This window comes from Dendronephthya gigantea, unplaced genomic scaffold (genome assembly GCF_004324835.1).
Source record: "Dendronephthya gigantea isolate DGI-Jeju-01 unplaced genomic scaffold, DenGig_1.0 000019F, whole genome shotgun sequence".
Taxonomy (NCBI): Eukaryota; Metazoa; Cnidaria; class Anthozoa; order Malacalcyonacea; family Nephtheidae; genus Dendronephthya; species Dendronephthya gigantea.
The window spans coordinates 1636444-1659447 of NW_021163029.1; the positions used below are offsets into that span (position 1 = coordinate 1636444).

At 38.2% G+C, this 23004-nt stretch overlaps 1 protein-coding gene and 1 long non-coding RNA gene across 3 annotated transcripts; one reads left to right on the forward strand and one right to left on the reverse strand.

The window, feature by feature from the left end:
* Positions 1-4251: 4251 nt before the first annotated feature.
* Positions 4252-5090, forward strand: LOC114521122. The gene is made up of 3 exons (XR_003686774.1): positions 4252-4293; positions 4407-4574; positions 4936-5090. It is a non-coding gene; the product is annotated as an uncharacterized LOC114521122 (long non-coding RNA).
* Positions 5091-14643: 9553 nt separating this feature from the next.
* On the reverse strand, positions 14644-19549 carry LOC114521112. 2 transcript variants are annotated; one of them, XM_028541529.1, is made up of 4 exons: positions 19433-19549; positions 15923-16191; positions 15354-15838; positions 14644-15184 (listed from the first exon to the last, which is right to left on the reverse strand). In XM_028541529.1, exons 3-4 carry the CDS (start codon positions 15694-15696, stop codon positions 14799-14801), a joined length of 729 nt encoding a protein of 242 aa, XP_028397330.1. In that variant the 5' UTR covers positions 15697-15838; positions 15923-16191; positions 19433-19549; the 3' UTR covers positions 14644-14798. The 2 variants fall into 2 exon arrangements, with proteins under 2 accessions (XP_028397330.1, XP_028397329.1); XM_028541528.1 differs by having other exon boundaries at positions 15354-16191.
* Between the last annotated feature and the right edge of the window lie 3455 nt (positions 19550-23004).

Genomic DNA, 23004 nt, shown 5'->3' on the forward strand with positions numbered 1-23004 from the left:
AGAAGGAAATCACAGAAGTTATATTCATTTAGAAATCGCGAAAACCCGAGGAAACTCTCGAATGACGAAAAAGAGAAGAAAGCTTGCACCAAGTGTGGACGTGATAGATCACACCCTATATGCCCAGCTGCCGAGAAAGAATGTTTCAACTGTCGGAAGGTTGGTCATTTCAGTGCACAGTGTTTCTCGAGAAAATTGGACAACAGAAATAAGCAAGTAAAAGCTGCCGAAGCTGCCGGATTGTGTGGTGGTCATGGGACGAATGATTCTATACTAGACCGTGTTGCTTCATCTGATTCTGATCCCGAATTTTACAGATGTGTTAGCGAGAAATTGGGTATACGGGCGGTCAAAGGACAAAATGCTAGCAACATTTTATTACCCGTCCATATATTTGGAGTAAAAATCATCGTTGATCCAGATACTGGCGCTGACGTTGATCTAATCTCCGTAAGCGATTTCAAGAAAATTCATGAAGGAAATCCCGATGTTGAGAGGCAGATTAAGAAGCCAAAAACAGAAGATCTACGCCCTGAATGGTGAAGAAATTAAGTTATAGCTACAATTAAAGATGCAAGGATGTCAAACAAGAACGCAGAGACACTCGCCGATCTCTACATTGTTGAAGATTGTATCCATAAACACTCCTTGTTATCCGAAAGAACACTGATGAAACTCGGTATGATTAAATACAGCGCTGAGGGAGAGTTTGTTAAGAAAGTCGATGCGGGCGTAAGTGACGACACTGAACGAAAGTGTAAACCTGAAGAGGAAATACCGCTCAAGAAGAAAGAACTCAGAAACATCCTGCAGAAGCACAAGAAAATGTTCCATGGCATAGGAACACTAAAAGATCCTGAAACAGGTGAACCAATCCTTACCCACATCGAACTGAACCCCGATGCACAACCTGTCATACAAACTCCAAGACCCGTGCCACATCATCTCGCAGAAAGAACCAAAAAGAAATTGGATTACTTCGTGGAAGAAGGGATAATGACTTGGACTAAACCTGGAGAACCAATTTCATATGCCAGTCCACTTGTTATCACGCCGAAAGGAGATCATGATGTTCGAATCACTGCAGACTTCCGATTGGCTAACAAAGGAGCATCAAGGACTCGCATCGTGCCTGGTTTACGAATAGACGAGCTGTCTGCGTCCTTTGGCGATTGCAAAGTGTTCTCACATTTGGATATGAATAATGGCTATCATCAAATGAAAGTTGACGAGGAATCCAAGAAATATTTAGTCGTGACCACGCCATGGGGGAATTTGAAGCATGAGACGCTTGCGCAGGGATGGATAACCAGTCAAGATGAATTCGACAGACGAATAAACGAGATTTTAGCGGGAATTCCTTATGTGAAATGTAACCGAGATGATTGTCTAATTGGTGGAAAAAACTGGGACGAGCATAATCGAACACTCGATCTAGTCCTGACGCGTCTGCAAGACCACGGATTGACATTGAGATTAGAGAAGTGTGAATTTGGAAAGGAAGAAGTTGAGTTTTATGGTGTCAAATTTACGGCAGAAGGAATCAAACCATCAGAGAAAAAAGTGAGAGCATTACAAGAATGTGGAGAACCCAACTCAAAAGAAGGAGTAAGGAGTTTTCTGCAAATGGTGGGATATATGTCTCGTTTTATCTTTAACTTCGCCCAGATTGCTGCACCGTTGCGACAGTTAACGAAATCAACATCAACTTTTTCCTGGGGACCTAAAGAACAGGAAGCTTTCGAAAGTCTAAAGAACAGTTTGACGGAGCAAACAACCCTTGCCTATTTTGTTCCTGATAGACCAATGAGGATCTACGTCGATGCTGGAAAGAAGACAGAAAAATCTAGCAACGTTCCAGGGGGACTATGTGCCATTCTATGCCAACAAGACGACGAGGGACAATGGAAAATGTGTCATGTGGCCAACCGTGCTTTAACTGATGTTGAAACAAGATACGGACAAACCGAATTAGAAGCTGCTGCGATCAAATTTGCGTGTGCTGATGCCTTCTATAAGTATTTGGTTGGTGCGCCAAAGTTCGAGATTATCACGGATTGTAAACCACTTGTGCATCTCTTTAATAACCCAGCGTCGAAAGCACCGTTACGAATCGAGCGACAGATTCTTGCCATACAAGGTCTAGATTATGTGGTCAAGTACCAAAAGGGAGCTGAAAACATCGCTGATTATGGATCAAGACACCTGACGAAAAATCATAACGATGTTCCCACGGTGAAATCAGTGAACGAGATGGAGGAAGGATTACGAGCAGTAGTCTCTGAAGAAAACGTGTACCTTTCGAAAATCGCGAAAAATGATAGCGACTACCAGTTCCTGAAAGAAGTGATTCAGAATAACCTTTGGAAAAGACATAGAAATGATAGAAGAATTGCAAGATTTCTCGGAGTAGCGTCCGACCTATCTGTTGTTGAAGAAATCATCCTGTATAAAGATAAAGTTATTCCCCCTCTCAGTTGTCAAAGAGAATTTGTCCAGAAAGCGCATAAGATTGGGCACTCAGGAGAAACCCGCACACTGAAGCTTCTTCAGGAGAAGATCTGGTTTCCTGGAATTGCCAAACTATGTAAAGAGATTGTACGAAATTGTCAAAGCTGTCAATTCACCCATCATCGCACCTACGACGAACCGCTCCAATCAACACCATTGCCGCCAGGTCCTTGGCATACGATTTCTGTGGATTTCAAGGGACCGTTTAAGGATGGAACTTATGCCCTGGTCGGGTATGATCTCTACAGCCGTTACCCTGTTGTAAGTTACTGCAGATCCACATCGTTTTCATGTGTGAAACCAATCCTGGATTTGTGGTTTTCAACGTTTGGAACAGTGAAAGAATTGAAGTCAGATCGAGGACCTCCGTTCAATGGACATGAATTCAGTGAATATGCTCGTGAGAAGGGATTCATACATAAACCTGTGAAACCTAGACATCCGATAGGAAATGGTGAAGCAGAGAAATTTATGCAGAACCTGAAGAAGATGGAGCGGATTGCAAAAGTAGAGAAGAAGAAATACCGCAATCTGATTGAAGGAATGTTAAATGCATACCGTGCCACACCGCATCCTGCTACAGGGAGAAGTCCATTCGAGCTCATGTTTGGAAGAAAAATGAGACTTGGTGTATTGCCGGAGATATCAGATGCATTCAAGCACGAATATGATTGTGAAGTCAGAAAGAATGATGCTTCGTATAAACTCAAGTCCAAGAGATATCACGATAAGCGTAGAAATGTGAAAAAGTCCAGAATTGCTGTTGGAGACAGGGTTCTCATGAAGAACAGGCGAACAGATCCACTAAGTATTATTCCGGGTAGAGTAACCCAGATACATGGACACGGTGTAACAGCTCGATTTGATGATGGGAAAGTGTTCGTGCGAGACAAGTCACATTTCAAGATCGTACGCAAGACATCGCAGTTTGAGAAAGGAGAACTAGCAGAGACAAGAGACGATTGTGACAAAGTAGTAGATCAGTCAATCAATCCACAATGTGGCAGACAACCTGTTTATGTGACGCGCCGAGGACGTGAAGTTTATCTGCCGGATCGATTCCAAAGTTGAGGGAAGAAAGGGATGTTGTGAGATCATTATTGACATATATTGTAGTTATAGGCGAAACTAATATAAACTCATTATGCGAATTAAACAATTAAGTATTGTTATGTTAATCAAGTAAAAAACCCAAAAAGATTTGCTATATAAACTCGTGTAAATATTCTGCTGTATGTAGTCGACGGAATCTTCTTTAATATATGTATCCACACACACCTGAGTTGTGTTCTGAGTTTATAACAGTAATGTGCTATATCGTTTTGATATTTCAGATAGAGTGTATAATATAATAATCAGGTGGTCGATAAATAACGATAAGAGGCTGCTTGAAGTTGTTTTGCATGTCGAAACGTGGGCGGGTGGGCGTTCGGTGAGTGCATTCATTCCTATAAGACTTTTTCCCATGACGTATTCGGCATCGACGTAATTATATTCCCCCCTTTTGTTTTAAAGTTAGTAAGTAATGTGATCCATACATACATAAACAGGATTTAAGCAATTTCTGAAAATTCTTCTAGTCTTATACACCGCGGAATGAAGGATCTCATCAAGGAAGGGGCCTTCCGTCTATAAAGCGCGCGCCGCAAGTAATTGTGGTGTTTATCTTTTAGATGGTGATGAAAGGTTTATTGATGATCTGTTTGTTTCTCGTGGTCTTTGAATTTTCGCGGGGAAATTTGATGTCAAGACGTAAGAGCCTTAATGATAAAGACAGCCATCGTAAGTATTCGTCATGCAAAATTTTCAGAATAATGGAAATATTTTGTTGTACAAATCATTGCATGTATATCTGCTACTGCAGGCATAACTTTTACAACATTAATTTCTTATAGAAATAACTGATTGCGAAACACATGGTGGATTTTGTATACCTTTCTATCAAAATAGTCCAACCTGCGCAGACTATGGCGCATTGCCCTACGCATATTCGTGTCTTTTAGGAGCAAACTGTTGCCGCTAAGACTGAAACTAAGATGTGGGACAGGTACACTAAACTTTGTGTAAGTAAGTTTTTTTTTATTTTTACACCAAGAAAGTGTTATAGGAGCGCGAGCATGGTGTAGAGATGCTCGTCTCATGCCTATAGCTACACGCAAATGGTGTGCGATTTAGGATAACACATCTTTAGTGTTCTCCAACACCTTTTTCATGTTAGGTTAACACTGCGATCATATTCCCCCTGGAATCAGGAGTGTTTTTTTACATCAAACATTTCATTTTGAACGTTTGAATACACTACTGTTCAATTTCATGAAAACCAACACGAAAATTATTATCATTAATAAAAACTTTTTAGCTCTTACTCTCTTCCATTGTTTTTTATAGTCGTCCTAATGAGTTTTTCTTTGTACTTTTCTTTAGGTTGTGAGTTGGTTTTCAAGTTGAAAGTAGTTACAGAACAATCGACGAATGTCATATATACATATATATATATGCACTATTTATGGTGTTCTGAAATTGTAGAAATAGATTGGCTGGAACTTTAATAAAAATAACGGGTGCGACTATAAATGTATGCTTGGACATTTTATTACTATATTTTGCGTTCATTATAGTCAGTATATTACTTTAACTTTTATATACTTTTCGCAATATTGAAGTGAATGAGTTTTGCTTTGATTCTGATTTTCCTTAAAGTACGCCTAGCGTTTTTTAAAAAGGGGTAATATAATGAACAAGTGACGTGTCATCGGCAACTCTTTATGGCGCTTGCGATATACAATTAAACATAGAAGAATTAGGTCTAGAGGTCTACGAGAATTAGGAAGTGTAATAGAATTAGGTCTTGAAGCCTTGTCGCATCTGTTATAAATTCTCATTTTCAAATTTCGATTGTTTGGACTAATTGTTTTTATATATAAATCAATTTACATAAGCATATACATACGGTAAATAACTTGACGGAAGACTTGTGCGTGACACTCGCGAGTATAACGAGTAGCGCGACTGCGAGCCCGTATTGGGCACGAATGGCGAGTTGTTCGAGTCAATCGCTAGTATCGAGCATTAGTAAAAGGGACACAATGATTAGTTGTGCTCAACTAAATTTTTTTATTTCATTAGTGCATGTAAACGTTCCTTAATACATAATTTATTGTTATAAAGAGCTTTAAGTTAACGACAACTTGACCCACGATGGGTAATGAATTAGTTTTAATTTAGCTGTAACACTTAGGATCTCTCTCTCTCGTATTTATTTTGCCGACATTTTTGAGTTCCTCTCTTTTTTCCTATCCCTCAATGTCCCTTAATCTCACTCTTTCAATATCACACACTCTCCCCCTATTTACTTTGGACTGTGTTGAAAGGTAAATATGAATAACATTAACTATGAAGTTATGGCAGAAAGCCAATTGTTCACTTTTTAACGCCGTGTATAGTCTCTACGTATCTGTTCGAGTTGAATGTTCTCTTTCGCTAACGTCGCCGCCTGTCTTTTGGTCTGAATTTTTCATCCGTCGCATTCAGGTCGACCAGTTTCTTTCGATCACACGACAACTCTAGTGGATACAAATGTTGTATTGTCGGTCTAAAAAGGACTTACCCACCCGGAGCCGTACCGCTCGCACGACACCGTCCCTGCCTTTTATCAGCTCATCTAACAGTCCAATTTTCCATTTTCCGCGATTTCGTTCCTCTCCCTTAATCAGAACAACTTCCCCAACCTTTGCGTTCAACTCTCTGGTTTGGTTCTTTATGTTATGCCGCTCCCTCAACGCCTTAGAATATTGCAACGGACCTACACCGTTGCACGTACTTCGCCCTTTTTCTCAATGCCACGTCAGCGTCGTCGTCACCGTCAAGTTCTGTCCCTTCATGGCCAGAAATTGCGGACATCGAATATGCAGATTGCCGTAGCAAATTTGCATATCTTTTCAAATATTATTCGTTTGCAGAACTATAAATTATATTGCGCATTCTTAAATTTCGCAAAATTTAAGAAAATCATTGCATCTTTGCAATTTGCCCTGGTTGTTTCTTGTAATTCGTGTCATATTAAAGATCCTGAGGTAATATTTTGCTGGTAAAGGTTTATGTTGGCTCTGCATTTTTATTTTATTTCTACGCTATTACGGTTTTTGTTTTATATGGTATTCAACGTGATAAATAATCAAACTTTTTTTTGAAAATGCAGGACGAATACTGATAAAATATTTTGAAATACTATATAAAAATATTAAGATTAACTTGCTCTGCAACGAGTAATTAAGGCAAATTATAATTGACCTACCTAAAGGTGTATTTTTAGCGTTTAGTACTGTGCACATTACAGTTTACTATAAACTCACGAAGCTTTATTTTGACACCATATGCAATTTTAGGCGGAAGTAGAATGTTAATTATGTCCGAATTTTCTGGCCATGCTGGGAACAGGTTTGGGCGTCCAACGATCATAGTTTGTTGGGTGAATGTTGGAATTTGTATATCGTCTACAACATTACTCAAAGGTCGATTGTTTAAAACAATTTCAATATCTTCTGCTTTGCCAACTAGTTTTGTAATTTCTCGTCTTTCATCGCTCTTTTTAACCACTTTCCTGCCGCTACAAATGTCTTCCTATTGTCTGAGTAGATTCGGTTTCACCGGCTACGGCTGGCGATAAAGCACTTTTAACTTCAAATACATTCTTCTGTCGTAAGGTTAGGCAGCAACTCTAAGTATAAAGCGCACAGTTTACTACATGCATAAAGCAAAATGTAGCTACGATATCTGTCCTGCATAATCAATGCCGACAACTTGAAATGGCCACGATCCTTCAGTCGGATCTCGTGGAAGATTTCCAACAAGTGGCTGAGCAAACGCTGTCGGGGCACATATTCATATATTCATATTGTGCAAGATTATTTTTTTTACGCCACTGCTATCCAGTGAAGCTGTCAAGCCACCCGAACACGTTAGTTACGGGGAACCCAGTTAGTGCTTCTTTCATGTTGTGTACTAAATTGGTACCCATGTGCGCATTGAGTTAAACAACGCTGACATCACCATAGTAACAGAATCCTGGCTATCAGAAAGCATCCTTCATCGGTGGTAAACATCGGAAAGTCCTTTAATATATATCGTAAAGATGCATGGACCTACCCCTGGGGGCGGCATTCTTGCCTATGTACATAACTCTATACCAGCAAAAAGACTCCACCATCTTGAGACAAATGATATGGAAGTGCTCTGGCTTATACATAATCCAACGAGAATGCGAAGACCTTATAGCTGCCTAATCACTGCTGGAGTATATTTCCCCCCGAGTAAGTCTGCTAATGAGGCCAAAGAATTCACGGAATATATAACAAAATGTCTCGACTCCATACTTAAGGATAGACCATCAGCGGCCATAGTAGTTACAGGAGACTTTAATCATCTGAACCCAAGTCAAATTTGTGAAAGGTTCAATTTGCGGAAGGCAGTTTTTGCCCCTACTCGTGGCTCAAATACTCTGGACCAACTCCTTACGAATGTGTCCAAACTCTACAACAAAATGCAACATCTTCCCCCCCTGGGTCGATCTGACCACCAATGCATCCTTTTCACACCAACATATCAGGGAAATCAAAGTAAGGCAACAACAAGATCTGTGAGAAATCTACATCCTGAAAACATAGTCACAAAAATTCAAACTTCTTGGGGTCACCATGCAAAACGACCTTAAATGGAAATCTCATGTACAAGATATCATTAAAAAGGCAAGTAAAAGAATCTATTTTGTGAGGGCTTGTATAAAAGCAAATCTTCCAAGTGATATAGGACTAATGACCTATTGTACAAAGATAAGACCCATCCTGGAATATGGGGTGCCAATGTGGGCAGGCATACCAGATTACCTAAAGGAGGACATCAAAAGAGTACAAAACCGCTGTCTATATATTTTTGGATTACCAAGGAATAAAATCGAGTCACTTGCATCAAGGAAAAACTATTTAACAAGTAAAGAGTATGAAAATATACTAAATTCAGAAAATCATCCATGCAAGAGACTGATCTGTGGTACAAATGAAAATGAACACAATCTAAGAACAGGCTGTAACCCTCTTTCGGCGCCTTTTTCATCGACAGATAGACATAAACAATCTTTTATATATACAGAGAGCTGCCTGGCTGAGGTATTTTAATGTACATAGTAAAAACTAATTAACTAAAATAGTCATACTTGCATGCATTTTTACAAAGCAGTTTTATAAATATAAATAGAGTATATATACCCAAGTTTAGATATAGGAAAAATTTTTAAAAATTTTATAGAACTGATCGATGTAAATTCTTATAATATTTTTAATGTAATACCGCTGTAATTCTTTGCCAAAGGCGGTAAATAAAATCTATTATTATTATTATTATTATATTATAGACACCAGCTCTTAATTGTCTAGAAATAGCCAAACCCTGATTCGCTAAGCCGGATTTCGAGGCAATTAGGCCTTGACTAACAACGCTAGATTGATGTACCACTGCGCTGCGTAGACCGCTGTCGAAACACCTTTCCCACTTGCGTCGCTGAATGCGTGAAGTTGGATCTCCTCAATTTCTTCCCGATTTTTCACGAGACTTCTTGGAACTGTGACGTATTCAGGCAGTGACTTTTCCCAACACAACCAATGGTTAAGGGTTAATAGGATGGGGGTATCTACTTGTTATAAGTCTTCTGAACATTGCATACGTCTCGGTAAAGCATTTTCCCATTGAGTGTGATCGGCGACACTAGTCCAAGTGGATCATATATTCTCGCAACAGTTCCAAGGTATACGTGCTTTGTTGGCTCTGCTTTTGGTTGAGACACTTAGGCCCACCTTCACAGCGATGGTATCTTTCGTCTTAATCCAGGCCAGATCTAGTAGCTTCGCTTCATGCCGTTTCACTCCGAGGCACTTTTTCGCGTAATTTTGTTCTTGATCGAGGATGGACGGGTTGGTTGTTTCCAGATCGGGATCATTGGAGTGCCATTTAAGTAATTCAAGTGCAATACTTCTGCGGAAATATTTCCTCCACTAATAAGTTCATCTACGTACAGGTTTTGTTTGATTTCCTCTACTTCAGATGGGAATCTTTCTTGACAATGTAGCAAATGCTGTTCAAGCACTCTCCCCAGGAGAAAGAGGGATGGCGCCAGGCCAAAAAGGGCTCTTGTGAATCTTAATACTTCCACCTTTTTAGTTCTTAAATCTTCAAACCAGTGGATCGGGATGTTCAGCCTTTATCCACACCTAGCTGTAAGAATGCTTGCTTCAAGTCACCCGTAATGGCTACTGGAGAGAACCGATTCCTCACTAACACACTCTGGAGTAAGTTCTGCAAGGGTGGTCCAGTCTCTAGACACTCATTTAAGGAGGGTGCCTTTTCATGCCCACGAGCAGAGGCGTCATATACTATCAGAAGTTTCGTTGAATCAGCCGTGTCGCGAACGACTGGCTTGTGTGTAATGTAAAATTCTATGCAAAGGCCTTCTCTGCCAATTTCTCTGCAATGCCTTGGGAAAACTGATCATGGATGACATCATCATACCTCTCGATCATACGAGGCTGCTTTTCATTGCTATATAGGTATGGGTGGATGTCATCCTTTCAAACGAAGTCCTGTCTTATTATTATGATCCATCTGGACGTCGGTTTAACTGCTCTTTAAACGCGTACATCAAGTTTACCCAGGTTTTCATAGTCTATGGTCGAGGTTTGGTTTGGAACATGTTTGTCAAATCCATTTCTTTTCCAGGCGAGATGAGGGTCCAGCGAAACCGAGTTGGCTCTCCAGGTTCGCCAATCCGTGGTTGGGTTTCAGTTTTGATTCTTGCGTATTCGCCTGTATCCAGAATGAGATGCACGGGTAACTCATGCTTGTCATCTTCATCTCGGATGTTGATCCCTTTGAGGTGTTCATGTTTGGCAATCTTCTCCTTGTATCTAGGATTTTCAAGGTAAGGGAGTACATAACGATCAACTTTGATCACTTCTGTCTTGAGAATAAAGTTCGCCTCCAAGCTATCAATCTTGATTTGGTGAACTTTATTTATTTATTTATTTATTTATTTATTTATTTATTTATTTATTTATTTATTCATTTATTTAGTTAACTTTGCCAATACAAATGACAGGACGTCAAACAGGCGTCTGGACAAAACAAGGACAAGAATGGCAGGGACACCACAACAGTGAAAACCAATTACTGTGGGCCCTTCAACGTCAACTTCTATAATTTTAGTGCTTGTTTGCATCATCATGTCAATTCTTCGATATTCGTTTCGAATAGGTGGTTTATTTAGACGAGAAATAAGGGTTGCCGAAGCATACGAGCTTCCTGCTCCAGTGTCTAACAGAGCTCTGCACTGGATTCTATTTCTATGTACTTCTACTATAGTGGAAGTAGTGCATATTTTAGTATGGTAATTAACATCAAGTCGAGGGTATAAATATGGCAGCTATTGTATAGAGTTTATTACATATTTTAGATTAAAAACTTGTCTTTACACGTGGAGGTCTGGCTGTGCTTTTGTACTTCTACAGGGTAGGTTACTCCTTCGCCCGTAGCAACAAGAAGTAGAGACTGACTTTTCAAGGTGTGATGCCTTGATTGCCTTCGCTTACACTTACGACATCTAAATTAGCTTCGACATTCTGATGCTTTATGATTTTGTCCGGTACAGTTAAAACATCGTTGTATTGTTGAAAGGACGTTCTTCCGATCGGCTACAGTAACCACATTCGTGCACTCTGGTGGTTTATGGTCGGGTTTTTCACAGTACACACATGGACACGGTTTAGATTCTCGCTGCTCTATTTGGAAGCTCTTAGATCTCTTTGGATTTTTTTCACTGGCTTTCTTGCTGTTCACAATAGGATTTCTCACCGTCCACTGTCTTAGTGCTTCAATGAGTTCTGGAATGAGTTCTGGGAGTTTTTCACCAGAGTTTGACTTCTCTTCGGCAGTAGCGTAGCCAGCCTGACGATTTGTCCCGCTGTGCTAATATTTTGGTGTTCATTGACTGTAAAAACAATACATTTCTAAAGAAATGAATAATTATAATAACTCGAAATTTACATAGCGGGACAAAAATCGTCAGGCTGGCTACGCCACTGCCAGTGGCGTAACTAAAAAGATAATTGGGGGGGGGGAATATTCATATATCCAGTTCTGCCCTACGGATTTCTTTTGTAATTGCAATAGTTTACAATAGAAATCCGTCGGGCAGAACTGAATATATGAATATTCACCCCCCCCCCCAATTATCGTTCTAGTTACGCCCCTGGCCACTGCTCTTTTGTACCCAGTAGAGCAAGGCGTGCTCCCTTGATTCTTTTTTCATACACCATACCCAATAACGAAACCAGAGCCCGCGATCGATCGGGGGAAGGAGTCTTCCCCCGATGGATCGCGGACTCTGGTCTGGAGATTAGCACCATTCGTTGCTGAACTTTTCTTCCACAAATTGCATGATCTCCTTTTCGAATTGTTTATGTTTGCTTCGTTTGCTTTAGAGTTTCTTAATTTAACTCTTTGATTATGCTTTCGAGTTTTGCTACATTCTCTTCGAATACTTCTAATTTGGTATCGATATCCACGGTCCACTCACGAATTCCATTCTCATCCTCGTCCTTTTGCAATTTGAGCTGTTGTATTTCGACTTTTAAACTAAAAAACCTCTTCCAACTTTGTTCTTAATACTTTTCGCAGTCTTTCCAGTAATGGTACATGTCATTTCTCGATTATTCCGTTCGTTTCTTCATTGGTTAATTTGAGTAATTGTATCTTTGTCTCGATTGATTTTAATCGCCAAGATGCCAGCGCATGTGATAACAAGTCTGCACTATAATTTTTCCTGCCCGGCAAGTAACCGCTTCTATTACGCAATGACGATCCAAACACCATTGCCATATTTGGACTGTCACACCAGTGTGGTCACACTGACAGTTCAGATCTGGTACCATGCCACCCATGTTGTTAAGATATGGTTTATGTCATATTATACAGTGGCATTATCAGAAAGAGGTTTGATCAATTTGTTACGGCCAAAACGACAAAGGGATTTTTAAAATAGCACAAAACACGGCTAAAACGGCTCTAAAACATTAATGTGTAAACCGGCCTCCAATGAAGACCATTTTCAGCCAGTTTGTCGGTTGTTGCAAACAGCTCCCCAGCCCGATTTTGAAGCATCAGCAGCGATTAGCACGCTATCAACCTCATACCTTACACTTTGCACATTGCAAAAAAATTGAACATCGATATCTTTCACATTTTAGTGAGCAAACACACATCGTCTATATCATTACGGACATACGTACTTTAATATTGAATTCAAACAATGATTAAGCAAAACAAACTCCGAATAACATTGTTTTGCAAACTCATTATTTCAGTTTTTAAAGTTAGGTTGAGTGAAGTGGCGTCAAAGATGAGATAGTATAAAATGTCAAACTATTTAAAATAGGAGAAATAATGTCTACAGAAAAATCACAAATTCATAACGAAGATTTGAGACCACTATTGCAATGACAGCTTAAATATGAACTTAATATGAAGCTCGCATGCATGCATGCCCGTCAGTTCGACAACACGTGGGCGGTGGGTCGCAGGGTTTGGACCACAATGAACTTTGTGCTACTCTTGTGAACGAATATAGAGCAAAGCGGATGATGTTATATTGCCTTTGTGCTTGACAATAATTTTCAAGTGTCCTTCAAACTTGAAAATCTTTCACGCACCCATTTAGGTCACCGAAGGTTTTGAATTCGGTCAATAGTGTCGAGTATACTCCCTAATCTAAAGCAATAAATAAATTGTCTACCTTTTCGATTGAGTTACAACTATTTTGTCTTGTTAAAAACAGTTGACGTAAGATAAAACCTTTTTTTGTTAATCTATACTAAAAAAGAGTTTTCAGAATACTTTGGTTGCACATGCACCAAGCAATAATCAACCAGAATAAAAAGATTGCTTATATAGCGTTAGATTCCGATTAGCCCTAGCTTGAATGAAAGCATTTTAAAAAGCTTATAGTTTATTCCATGAGTTAGCATTATTTTTAAGTACACTTCGACTTTCGCAAACACTTTACTGCACTTAAACTGTTTCCATACCGACTGGTAAAGTGTAAAACGTTTTTTGGATATCAAAATAAATAACATTTCCACTGAATGTCAGTCTTTGTACGAAAACTTATTGACGTTCAACTAGTTTTACGCCCTATTTAGTTTCTTTTTGGTCTAATACCAAGCTACTATATCCAATGCAAATATAAAATCTCTACGAGTTTGTTATGTGGGCACATGGAAGTTGGAAAGTATCAAAGTATCGTATAATTATATCGTTGGAGGAAACTCAAGCGCCAACAGAAACAACGGATAAAGACCGACAGAAACGGTGGTAAACACCTGAGGCAAGGGCACAAAAAATAAACGAAAATCGTTCTAAACTTCAAGATTGAAACTATTATCCGCCATCTCTCGGTCAGTACAAGCCGAATATGACTGTGCGTATTCTTTACATACAATTTTTATCACTATACTAGCTATCCAGTCAAAGTAGTATCAGTAGAAGCCTAGGTGGTCGTCAATAAACACCATCTTTGATAGAAATTATTACCCCACCAAATTTGTAGGATGTTTCCACGAATGTTTAAGAGGAGGCAAAGTAAGAAGTATTTTGAATCGGCAAACCGATTCCAGCAGTGAACGATTGGAGCTAAACGACAATAAACATGCATGCAGTGATATCTACAATATTGGGCATGAGCATTCTCAGTGGGTCAGTTCCACGTTTTAAATTAAGAATTTTGAAATTCTAGAAGAATTTGTCTTAAAAACCTTTAACTGACCATTTTTAGGTTTCAGGACTACCAATTTTGCAATTAGAAACGCTCATTTCACAAAAACATACACTCATGCAAAACGGACAAATCTCCAGAAGATTTGGCTAACAAATTCACAGGGGATTGGTAATCAATGCTTTGCAGTTTGAAATTGTCGCTAAACTAAGATTTTTTGAATCCCTTTTGTGGATTATCTTGCCTTTTATTATTGTTGTGGCCTGATCTAACCTAAATAAAAAAACACAATAAAAAGTAACAAACCAACCAAACTTGAGAACATTTTATGTCCGGTATATTTTTTAATCAACTTTGCAATACATGTACAATCAGAAAACTCCTTTGTACAGCAAGAGTATATTCGTGTTTCGTATAAACTAAGCTATTGTAATCAAATAGTAGAGAATCAAAAGTTAGCTGAACTGCAAATCACTCAGCAATGATAGTACGATGTGTAGGAACAAAATTGGATAACTATTCCGCTACCAAAGGTTCTGCCGCTACTCTTTGTGGTGTCAGGAAACACGCCAAAATGTTCGTCTCTGTTTCTATTGTCTTCAGTGTCCCACTGCAAGTATCCAGTATGAGGTCCAAGATAACCAGATTGAGGAGGATGACACTTTTCTTTGTATCGCATTAGTATCATTTCGGAACATTTGGGAAGACCATACAGACGGTTGATTCGATTAAAAGATTGCTTTACGGGATCATTACGACAGCAGAAGTAAATTTTAGTGTCGCGACCATACCATCCATCTGGAAGGACTCCGCTACGACTGTTTACATTATTATCATCTTCATCATCCCAGTAATGATATCCTTTATCCGAGAGGTATAAAAACTGTTTTAACTGGGTAGATGCAGGAATTACAACGAACTAAGCACTTTAGGGGGAAGGGACCAGTAATGTTTATAGCTAGCAATGGTTTTAGATTTTAGTGTAAAAGATAAATATTATATTTAATACGAATCATTACCCACACCTAACCTGTAGCAAATCCTCTAGGACAACGGCCACCATATCTGAAAATGCAATACGCTCCTTTGGGCCATGTCTTCCTGGTGGGAGGGTAATTTGACCGAGTTTTGCAGCAAAATCCCCATCTGAGATTATGGCAATAATTCGAATTGTACGGGACCCAGCCATGGCGTCTTGCATCGCAATACGTTTTTTGGTCGTCATCTTCAACGTCGTGTCTCCTGTAGCCTTTCGACCAACCCGATGGACATACTCGGTTTGAAGGCATTGGAAGGCAATACCTACCATCTGGCCAAGATGCTTTACTAAGGCCAAGAATGGACAACGTCCCCAATACGAAGATAGAAAACATTTTCTCGTTTTAACCAAGTGCTTAGTGTTGTGGTCTTTGCGAAGGTTAGAAGGCGTTTGAAATTTGAAATCAGTGCTTTTTATTTTTTACATTTTAATCGAGACATCCGTTTCAGCAATTTTATAAGAAAAGTTCATGATGCCTGTCTAATCAAATGAAATATAGCAAATTGGTTTAATTGTTTGATTATTATAATCCGTGTTCCCGGCACTACCTGTTTCACTACCTGTTTCACTGCAATCTTTGATTTTGAACTTGATTTTTGTAAAACCTGGCTGTTTGAAAACCAGTCAAATATGTAGTTTTTGTATAAGGCCACGTAAAAGTTTTTAAATTGGATACCGGACCAAGCCTGCGTGGGCTCACAATTTTGAGCTACTGATGAGCTATAGTCATTTGCATCGTGTACTATTACCACTCGGTCCACTCCTAGATACATTGAGAAAAGGCAGCAATGACAGCGGCTGACAGCCATACCTGATCTTCGATCGATATCTAGGCGAGATGTATATTTTATCATAGATTTGACGTTGCCAACATTGTATTAATATATTGCCGCTGCTGCCGCTGCATGGAAACACTGTCTTCGAAGAAAGAATAAACTATTCAATCATGCCAAACTTTTTCAGACCGTCAAACCACTTATATGGCATTTGCATTATGTCAAAATTTAGACATGTATGAATTGTATTTAGATACGTATTTTGTGTTTGGTATTTTCTATACAACTTCCTTCAGAAAATTACAATTATTTTATTGCTCGAAATGAATAGTTAACATACCCGCGGTATTATTTCTAATTTATTTTTTGGTAGAACTTATTTCACCAAAGCATCAAATTGTTGGTTTGCTATACAAAATTAATATTTAAAATCATTTACGAGAATACGTACCAGAGTACTGCTGTTTAATCCTACGGGTAAGAAGCATTACGCGTAGGATTAAGCCACAGTACTGTGATACGTGTGCTCAAAAATTGTGCTCAAGAAATCTTCCTGACACTGAACAAAAATCGCTGAATTCGAGATGCACGAAAGGAATATATTACATAGGCAGACTTTATATATTTAAACTTTTATTATATTGATATATTCTCTGCAAATCTGTCAAATATTAGCTCAGTATGGGAAGTTTAAAGATAACACAACGAACAACCGGTACAGCCTGAGAACTACGGTGAAGTTTTTGTTTTCAAAGTACTTAAACTAAGGCAAACAACAGGGTGAACAAAATTTGCATATTCTAGCTATAAGGGAATACTTTACACCAGCGACCTTGACTATATGACATGATATATCCTATACGATATATTATACTATAAATTATAATGCCTACCGTTGCCTGAACATTGTCAGACACGCATATTAGCATGTAAATTATACAAGTACATAAGCATGTAAATTATAGACAAGCCCAAGGACATAAGTCATAAGCATGTAAATAAATGACATAATTTGTCTATTTCATCAAAGTGTGCGTTTTTATTTCAAATAAAAAATAAAACCATTCGCCATTGGGCTGCCTATGATCTAAAATGTAATATTTTTTCCTACCGCGAGCGAATTTTTTAAGTGAGGATAGTAACGGAGCTGCTTAGATGACGGGTTTGGTTTAAACTTCATTAGTTCCTGAGTTACGAATTGGACAATGACAATCAGGAGCTACAGTCTTAAGCTTAAATAATTAATCATAGACATAGTCAAGGGTACATATAGCTTCTACTGAATCAATCTTGTTATCTGATATATTTTTATATCTGATGGATATAAATGATAAATATCAGCTGATACAACAGAGCGTACTCAAATTACGGATTATCACTGAATTCTTTTCATTTTTACAAACACAGAAAGATGCATTCAAGCTGAGTGGCTTTATCTGTTGTATCTCACGTTATATAGTATTAAGGACCACGAACCATGGTAACAGCCTACGCTTTTCAAAAATTTTCCACAATGAGCTATAGAAAAAATGATCCTGTCAGATTTTGTAATGATATAGCTAGTAGTATTCCAATTTCGTGAAAAAACCGCATATATTTCACTTTTTTCGCGCGCTTTGAAGGCTTACGCGCCATAAGGCGTGGTAAACTCGTGCCCTAAAAGCCCTCCAAACAATGATGCCTGCCTGGTTGCGTGGGCATCGCTTAATCATATTACGATATATTCCACAAAAAGCTTGACTATTCACTTCTTATTTTCCTACCGTTGTTATATTAAAACATTCAAAATCCTAGCCGACTTTTAATAAAGGAGTGAACCAAGTAATTGATATAATACATGCAAATTAGATCTCTATTTTAAGATTATACTTTGCATGCGTTTTAGCATGCATACGCCCATACGGCTATATCCACGAAACCGTCAATCATTCTGTTGAGTTTGTGAACGAAAACGGAGACCATATGAGCGGACAACTAAAATCCAGCCTCCCCACCCATGGAAGAAGAAAACACCATTATCCTTCATACGTCGCAGATTTATGTGGCGATACGTTAAATCGTGATCAAGATTTGTATACATTATTTGTCCAATGTATCAAAAATATTTATAACCCTCTAACCTAATAAGTGAGATGTGTGGTAATGAGATGACCAATATCTCATTTTAAAAGAAAATAAACTAAAAAAACAGCTGACCAAACAAATAATAAAGGTATTTCACAGGGGCCGGTTGTATGAAAGCCGAATAGCGGTATCCACCGGATAGTGATATTTCAACCGTTCTAAAAATGCTAGAAAAGGGATCAAATTCAGCTTTGGAAACCACAATTATTAAAGAGGATCATTCATTCAGAAATACTAAGATTTACTAAGAATTGAACGAGTGCAACGACGAGCCACTAAATTCATACTATCATTGCCATATAAAACCAATATCTCGTACAGGGAGAGAATGATGACTGTTGGAATCATCCCTCTGTGCTACTGGCATGAGTATTTAGACATAGTTTACGTACTCAAAAACAAAAACAACTGCGTCAAAAACAACTCGGACAATCATATTTGTAAAAAGCCATCTTTACGAGAAACAAGGAAGTCAAGTACGTCAAATGGCATTTTGTTAAATGTAGCCAAGAGTCGAATGTCAGTTTTAAAACAGCTTCTACATCAGAGCTGCCAACGTTTGGAACACCCTTCCATGTTCTGTGAGAGATATCTCTATATCCCTTGGGTCATTCAAAGCACTTTTAATGAAATACTATGCAGATCTGACGGAACGAATTTACAATCAAGATGATCCTAAAACTTTCAAGTCTGTTTGTGTGAAATGTCACACAACTCGGCCTTTACGGATCATTTCAACAAGACCCTGCTGCAAACATTGCAATTTATGGCACTTTCTCAATACATGACTGATCCGCGATTTTCTTCTCTAACCAAAATTTAATTCAATTAACATTTACGAATCTTGACTTCGGTTTCGATTAAATCATTTCACTTGATATAAGTTATTATAGTTTCTTCATGTATCGAGAAATTCCTATAAATTTGTTAAGTTGCTTATATGTGTATGTTTGTGTCTGTCTGTCTGTCTATTTGTAAGTAAGTTGTGGAACCCCATTATTGGAGACATATATCTCTGTGTGGTGATTCCAGCCATTGCATGTGTGTAGTTCATTTGTAGTTTATGTGTAGTTCATTGTAACTTTTTAACATGGCAAATTTATAAAAGAAATAAAAATAAATAAAAAAAGGAGGGATGATTAAATGAACCGAAAATAAACAAGAACGTACCTGGATTGGAGTGATAAACAGGTCGCGGGAAGTGTGGTGGTTGAGAAGACAGTGAGCAACATTTTGAGGAACTGCGGGAATAGAAGGGGGGCCATAGGGACCGGGTAGGTGAATTGGACTCTGAAAGAGAATATATATAGTTGTAGTCACAAAAATTATTATTCTACATATATTCTGCACCATCTATATATCAATCTATATATTCTGCCCCAGAACTCTTATTTTTTTCGGTTCTGCAAATGTAAAATATTTGAAAAGACTTGACTTGCATTGTTATATATGTGTCTAACTGGGAATAGTAAACAATAAAAAACAACACAAATCTGAAATGAATAAATAACTGCTCTTGCATCCCACACTTCACGGCAAACCGCAATTGAAGCAGGTCATACACGTTTTATGCAGTTAAATTTGGAAAACTGCTTTTCATGCGATTCTTAAAAGAAAACATAGTAAAAAACATGCTGTTCTTACCTAAGGGTTCATATTAAGAGGGAATCCTGGAGGAGGTCTGACCTTGTGTACACCATTCGCAAACAGCCGGAGATGAGGTGGTAACTGATTAACCTGGTGACCAAAACCCATCTTCCGACGTATTGGCTTCGATATTCTCTTCCAAAGGGTCGAAACTATGAGGTCGTCCTAGAAAATAAAAAGAATGATTATATAAAACCCTTTTGAACACCTCTTTAAAATAAAATCATAAAACTGAATATGTATATAATAACAAACATAATAATGTTGATATGATAATAATTTTAGATAGTCTATTCATAAATATGTATGATAACAACAATGCTACAGTCTGTTCCCGTTTGTTAATTAACACCAGTCGCCCCGTAGGACAAACACGCTCTAATGTTGTGAATATGATCAAAATCAAAAGAACATAAACATAACGTTCATTCCTGGTTTTACAGATTCCGGCTTTTCCCATTCCTGGTTTTACAGATTCCGGCTTTTCTCATTCCTGGTTTTACAGATTCCGGCTTTTCCCATTCCTGGTTTTACAGATTCCGGCTTTTCCCATTCCTGGTTTTACAGATTCCGGCTTTTCCCATTCCTGGTTTTACAGATTCTAGCTTTTCTCATTCCTGGTTTTACAGATTCCGGCTTTTCTCATTCCTGGTTTTACCGTTCCCTCTTCCTTTCCCCATTCCTTTCCCCGATTCCCCGTTCCTTGTTTTACAGATAGCCACATGAAAACTGCTACTATAGTGTTAGGAAACCTGCATTAATTTGTTTTAAATAATCAGTGATATTATGTTCCTGTTTTGTTGTAAAACGTTGTTTTCAAGGTTTTTAATATGGCTCCGCATAAGATATGAAAAAAATGGTGGTATTTTTGTAAAGAGTGTTGTTGTACAACTTACACCAACTTAGAATTTTAGAATTTCTCTCGAATCAGTAGCGTAGCCAGCCTGACAATCTAGATTAGAAATTCATTGCTCTCACAGTCAATATTATCTCTTAGTATACACCCGACTATTGTCAATTACAAATCCTACATTCTGATTGGCTACTCAACCATTGTCTATTCGTGATGGTGAACGTTTGGGAAAAATTCGCTCGCGCGACGGTATAAAATTGTAGTTAATTAAATTATTTTTCGGTGTAATTGCGGTGTATCGATTATTTTCGCGAAATTAATATATCTATAGGTGCAGGGTGTGTACTAAAACAATTAGACAACTCGCCTTCGTTGTCTAATTGTTAAATAGTAGGAGAATAACTACTATGGCGAATATGGCAATTTCATAGGACACATTGTGTCAACACCGTACCTATATTAATAAGCTGGAATTTAAAATGCATCTCTGAAAATATATTGTCATTCGTATTTTTTGTTTCAACAATACCCAAGATTGATTTCCGATGTTTTGATCGACAAGTTAAAGAATACGCTTCTGTCGTTTGGTGGTCGAATATACGAAAAGCAGAAGCTCCGTGCTATAGCGGTTGCAGGGGTTCATTTAGGCAACAGAAGGACTTATTTTTATTTCATCGATGAGATAATCTGTGTTTTAGGCTGCAAATTCATGCAATGATGAATTAAATTTTTTTCCTGTTATCGATGGTCATTGCGCTTGATTTATACATAAATTATATTGATTTTTTTCCTATTTAGTTAAACATGCTAACAATAGACAGCCTGTTCTCGAGCTTTGGCCCAATGCAAAGATAACATATTCAATGCCTGCTGGGCAAATTTGAAATGATATTTTTAACCTCGCAACGATTTTACATATAGCTGAGGAAACCGGGCTTCTGCTCACTTCACTTCACGGGCAGCACGGAGACTTTTACTGAAGACGGAAAGAAACTACAACGAAATGTGAGTAAAGCTTCTATCTATTGTTTGATATTTCCATTCATCTCGGCACTCCAATGCATGCATGCATCTAACTAACGTGAAGGAAAGAGATGAGACTTTGCATTGCGATAGGATTACACGGTTATATAAGCTATTTTCTTAACCAGAAATACATGAATAAACTTCCACCTTCTTGTTTTAAATTTACAAGATAAGCAATGTAGTCCTAATTATGTGCTATATCGAATATACATATATATTTCAGAAAAAGTATATATATTAATCAGGTGGTCGATAAATAATGAAAAGAGACTGCTTAAAGTAGTTTTGGTCGAAACGTGGGCGGATGGGCGTTCAGTCAGTGCATGCATTCCTATAAGACTTTTTCTCATGACGTATTCGGCATGGACGTAATTTATTCCCACTTTTTGTTTTAAAGTTAGGAAGTAATGTGATCCCTATATACATAAACAGGATTAAACAATTTCTGAAAATTCTTATAGTCTTATATATAGCGCGGAATAAAGGACCTCATTAAGGGGCCTTCTATAGCGCCGCAAGTAATTGTTGCGCCGCAAGTAATCGTGGTGTTTATCTTTTAGATGGTCATGAAAGGTTTATTGACGATCTGTTTGTTTCTCATTGTCTTTGAATTTTCGCGGGGAAATGTGATGTCAAGACGTAAGAACCTTAATGATAAAGACAGCCATCATAAGTATTCGTCATGCAAAATTTTTAAAATAAAGGACAACAAAAGTTGTACAAATCATGGCATGTATATCTGCTACTGCAGGCATAATTTTTACAACATTAATATCTTATATAGGGAAAACAGAGTGCAAAAAGCATGGTGGATTTTGTATACCTTTCTATCAAGGTAGTCCAACCTGCAAAGACTATGGCGCTGTGCCCTACAGATATTCGTGTCTTTTAGGAGCAAACTGTTGCCGCTACAAAAAGGTTTACTAAGATGTGGGACAGGTACACTATACTTTGTGTACTAGTTATTTTCTATTTTTACCCCAAGAAAGTGTTATAGGAGCGCGAGCATGGTGTAGAGATGCTCGTCTCAAGCCTATAGCTACACGCAAATGGTGTGCGAATGCGATTTAGGATAACACATCTTTGGTGTTCTCCAACACCTTTTTCATGTTAGGTTAACACTACGAGAGGATTGTCATATTTCCCCTGGAATCAGGAGTGTTTTTTTACATCCAACATTTCATTTTGAGCGTTAGAATACACTACTGTTCAATTT

Excerpts from the sequence above, each read along its gene's own strand:
- LOC114521112 (XM_028541529.1), bottom strand. The coding sequence starts at position 15,696 with ATGTTTTCTATCTTCGTATTGGGGACGTTGTCCATTCTTGGCCTTAGT. Across the intron at positions 15,185-15,353 it reads TCCTAGAGGATTTGCTACAG|GATATCATTACTGGGATGAT; the intron begins GTTAGGTGTGGG and ends TCTCGGATAAAG.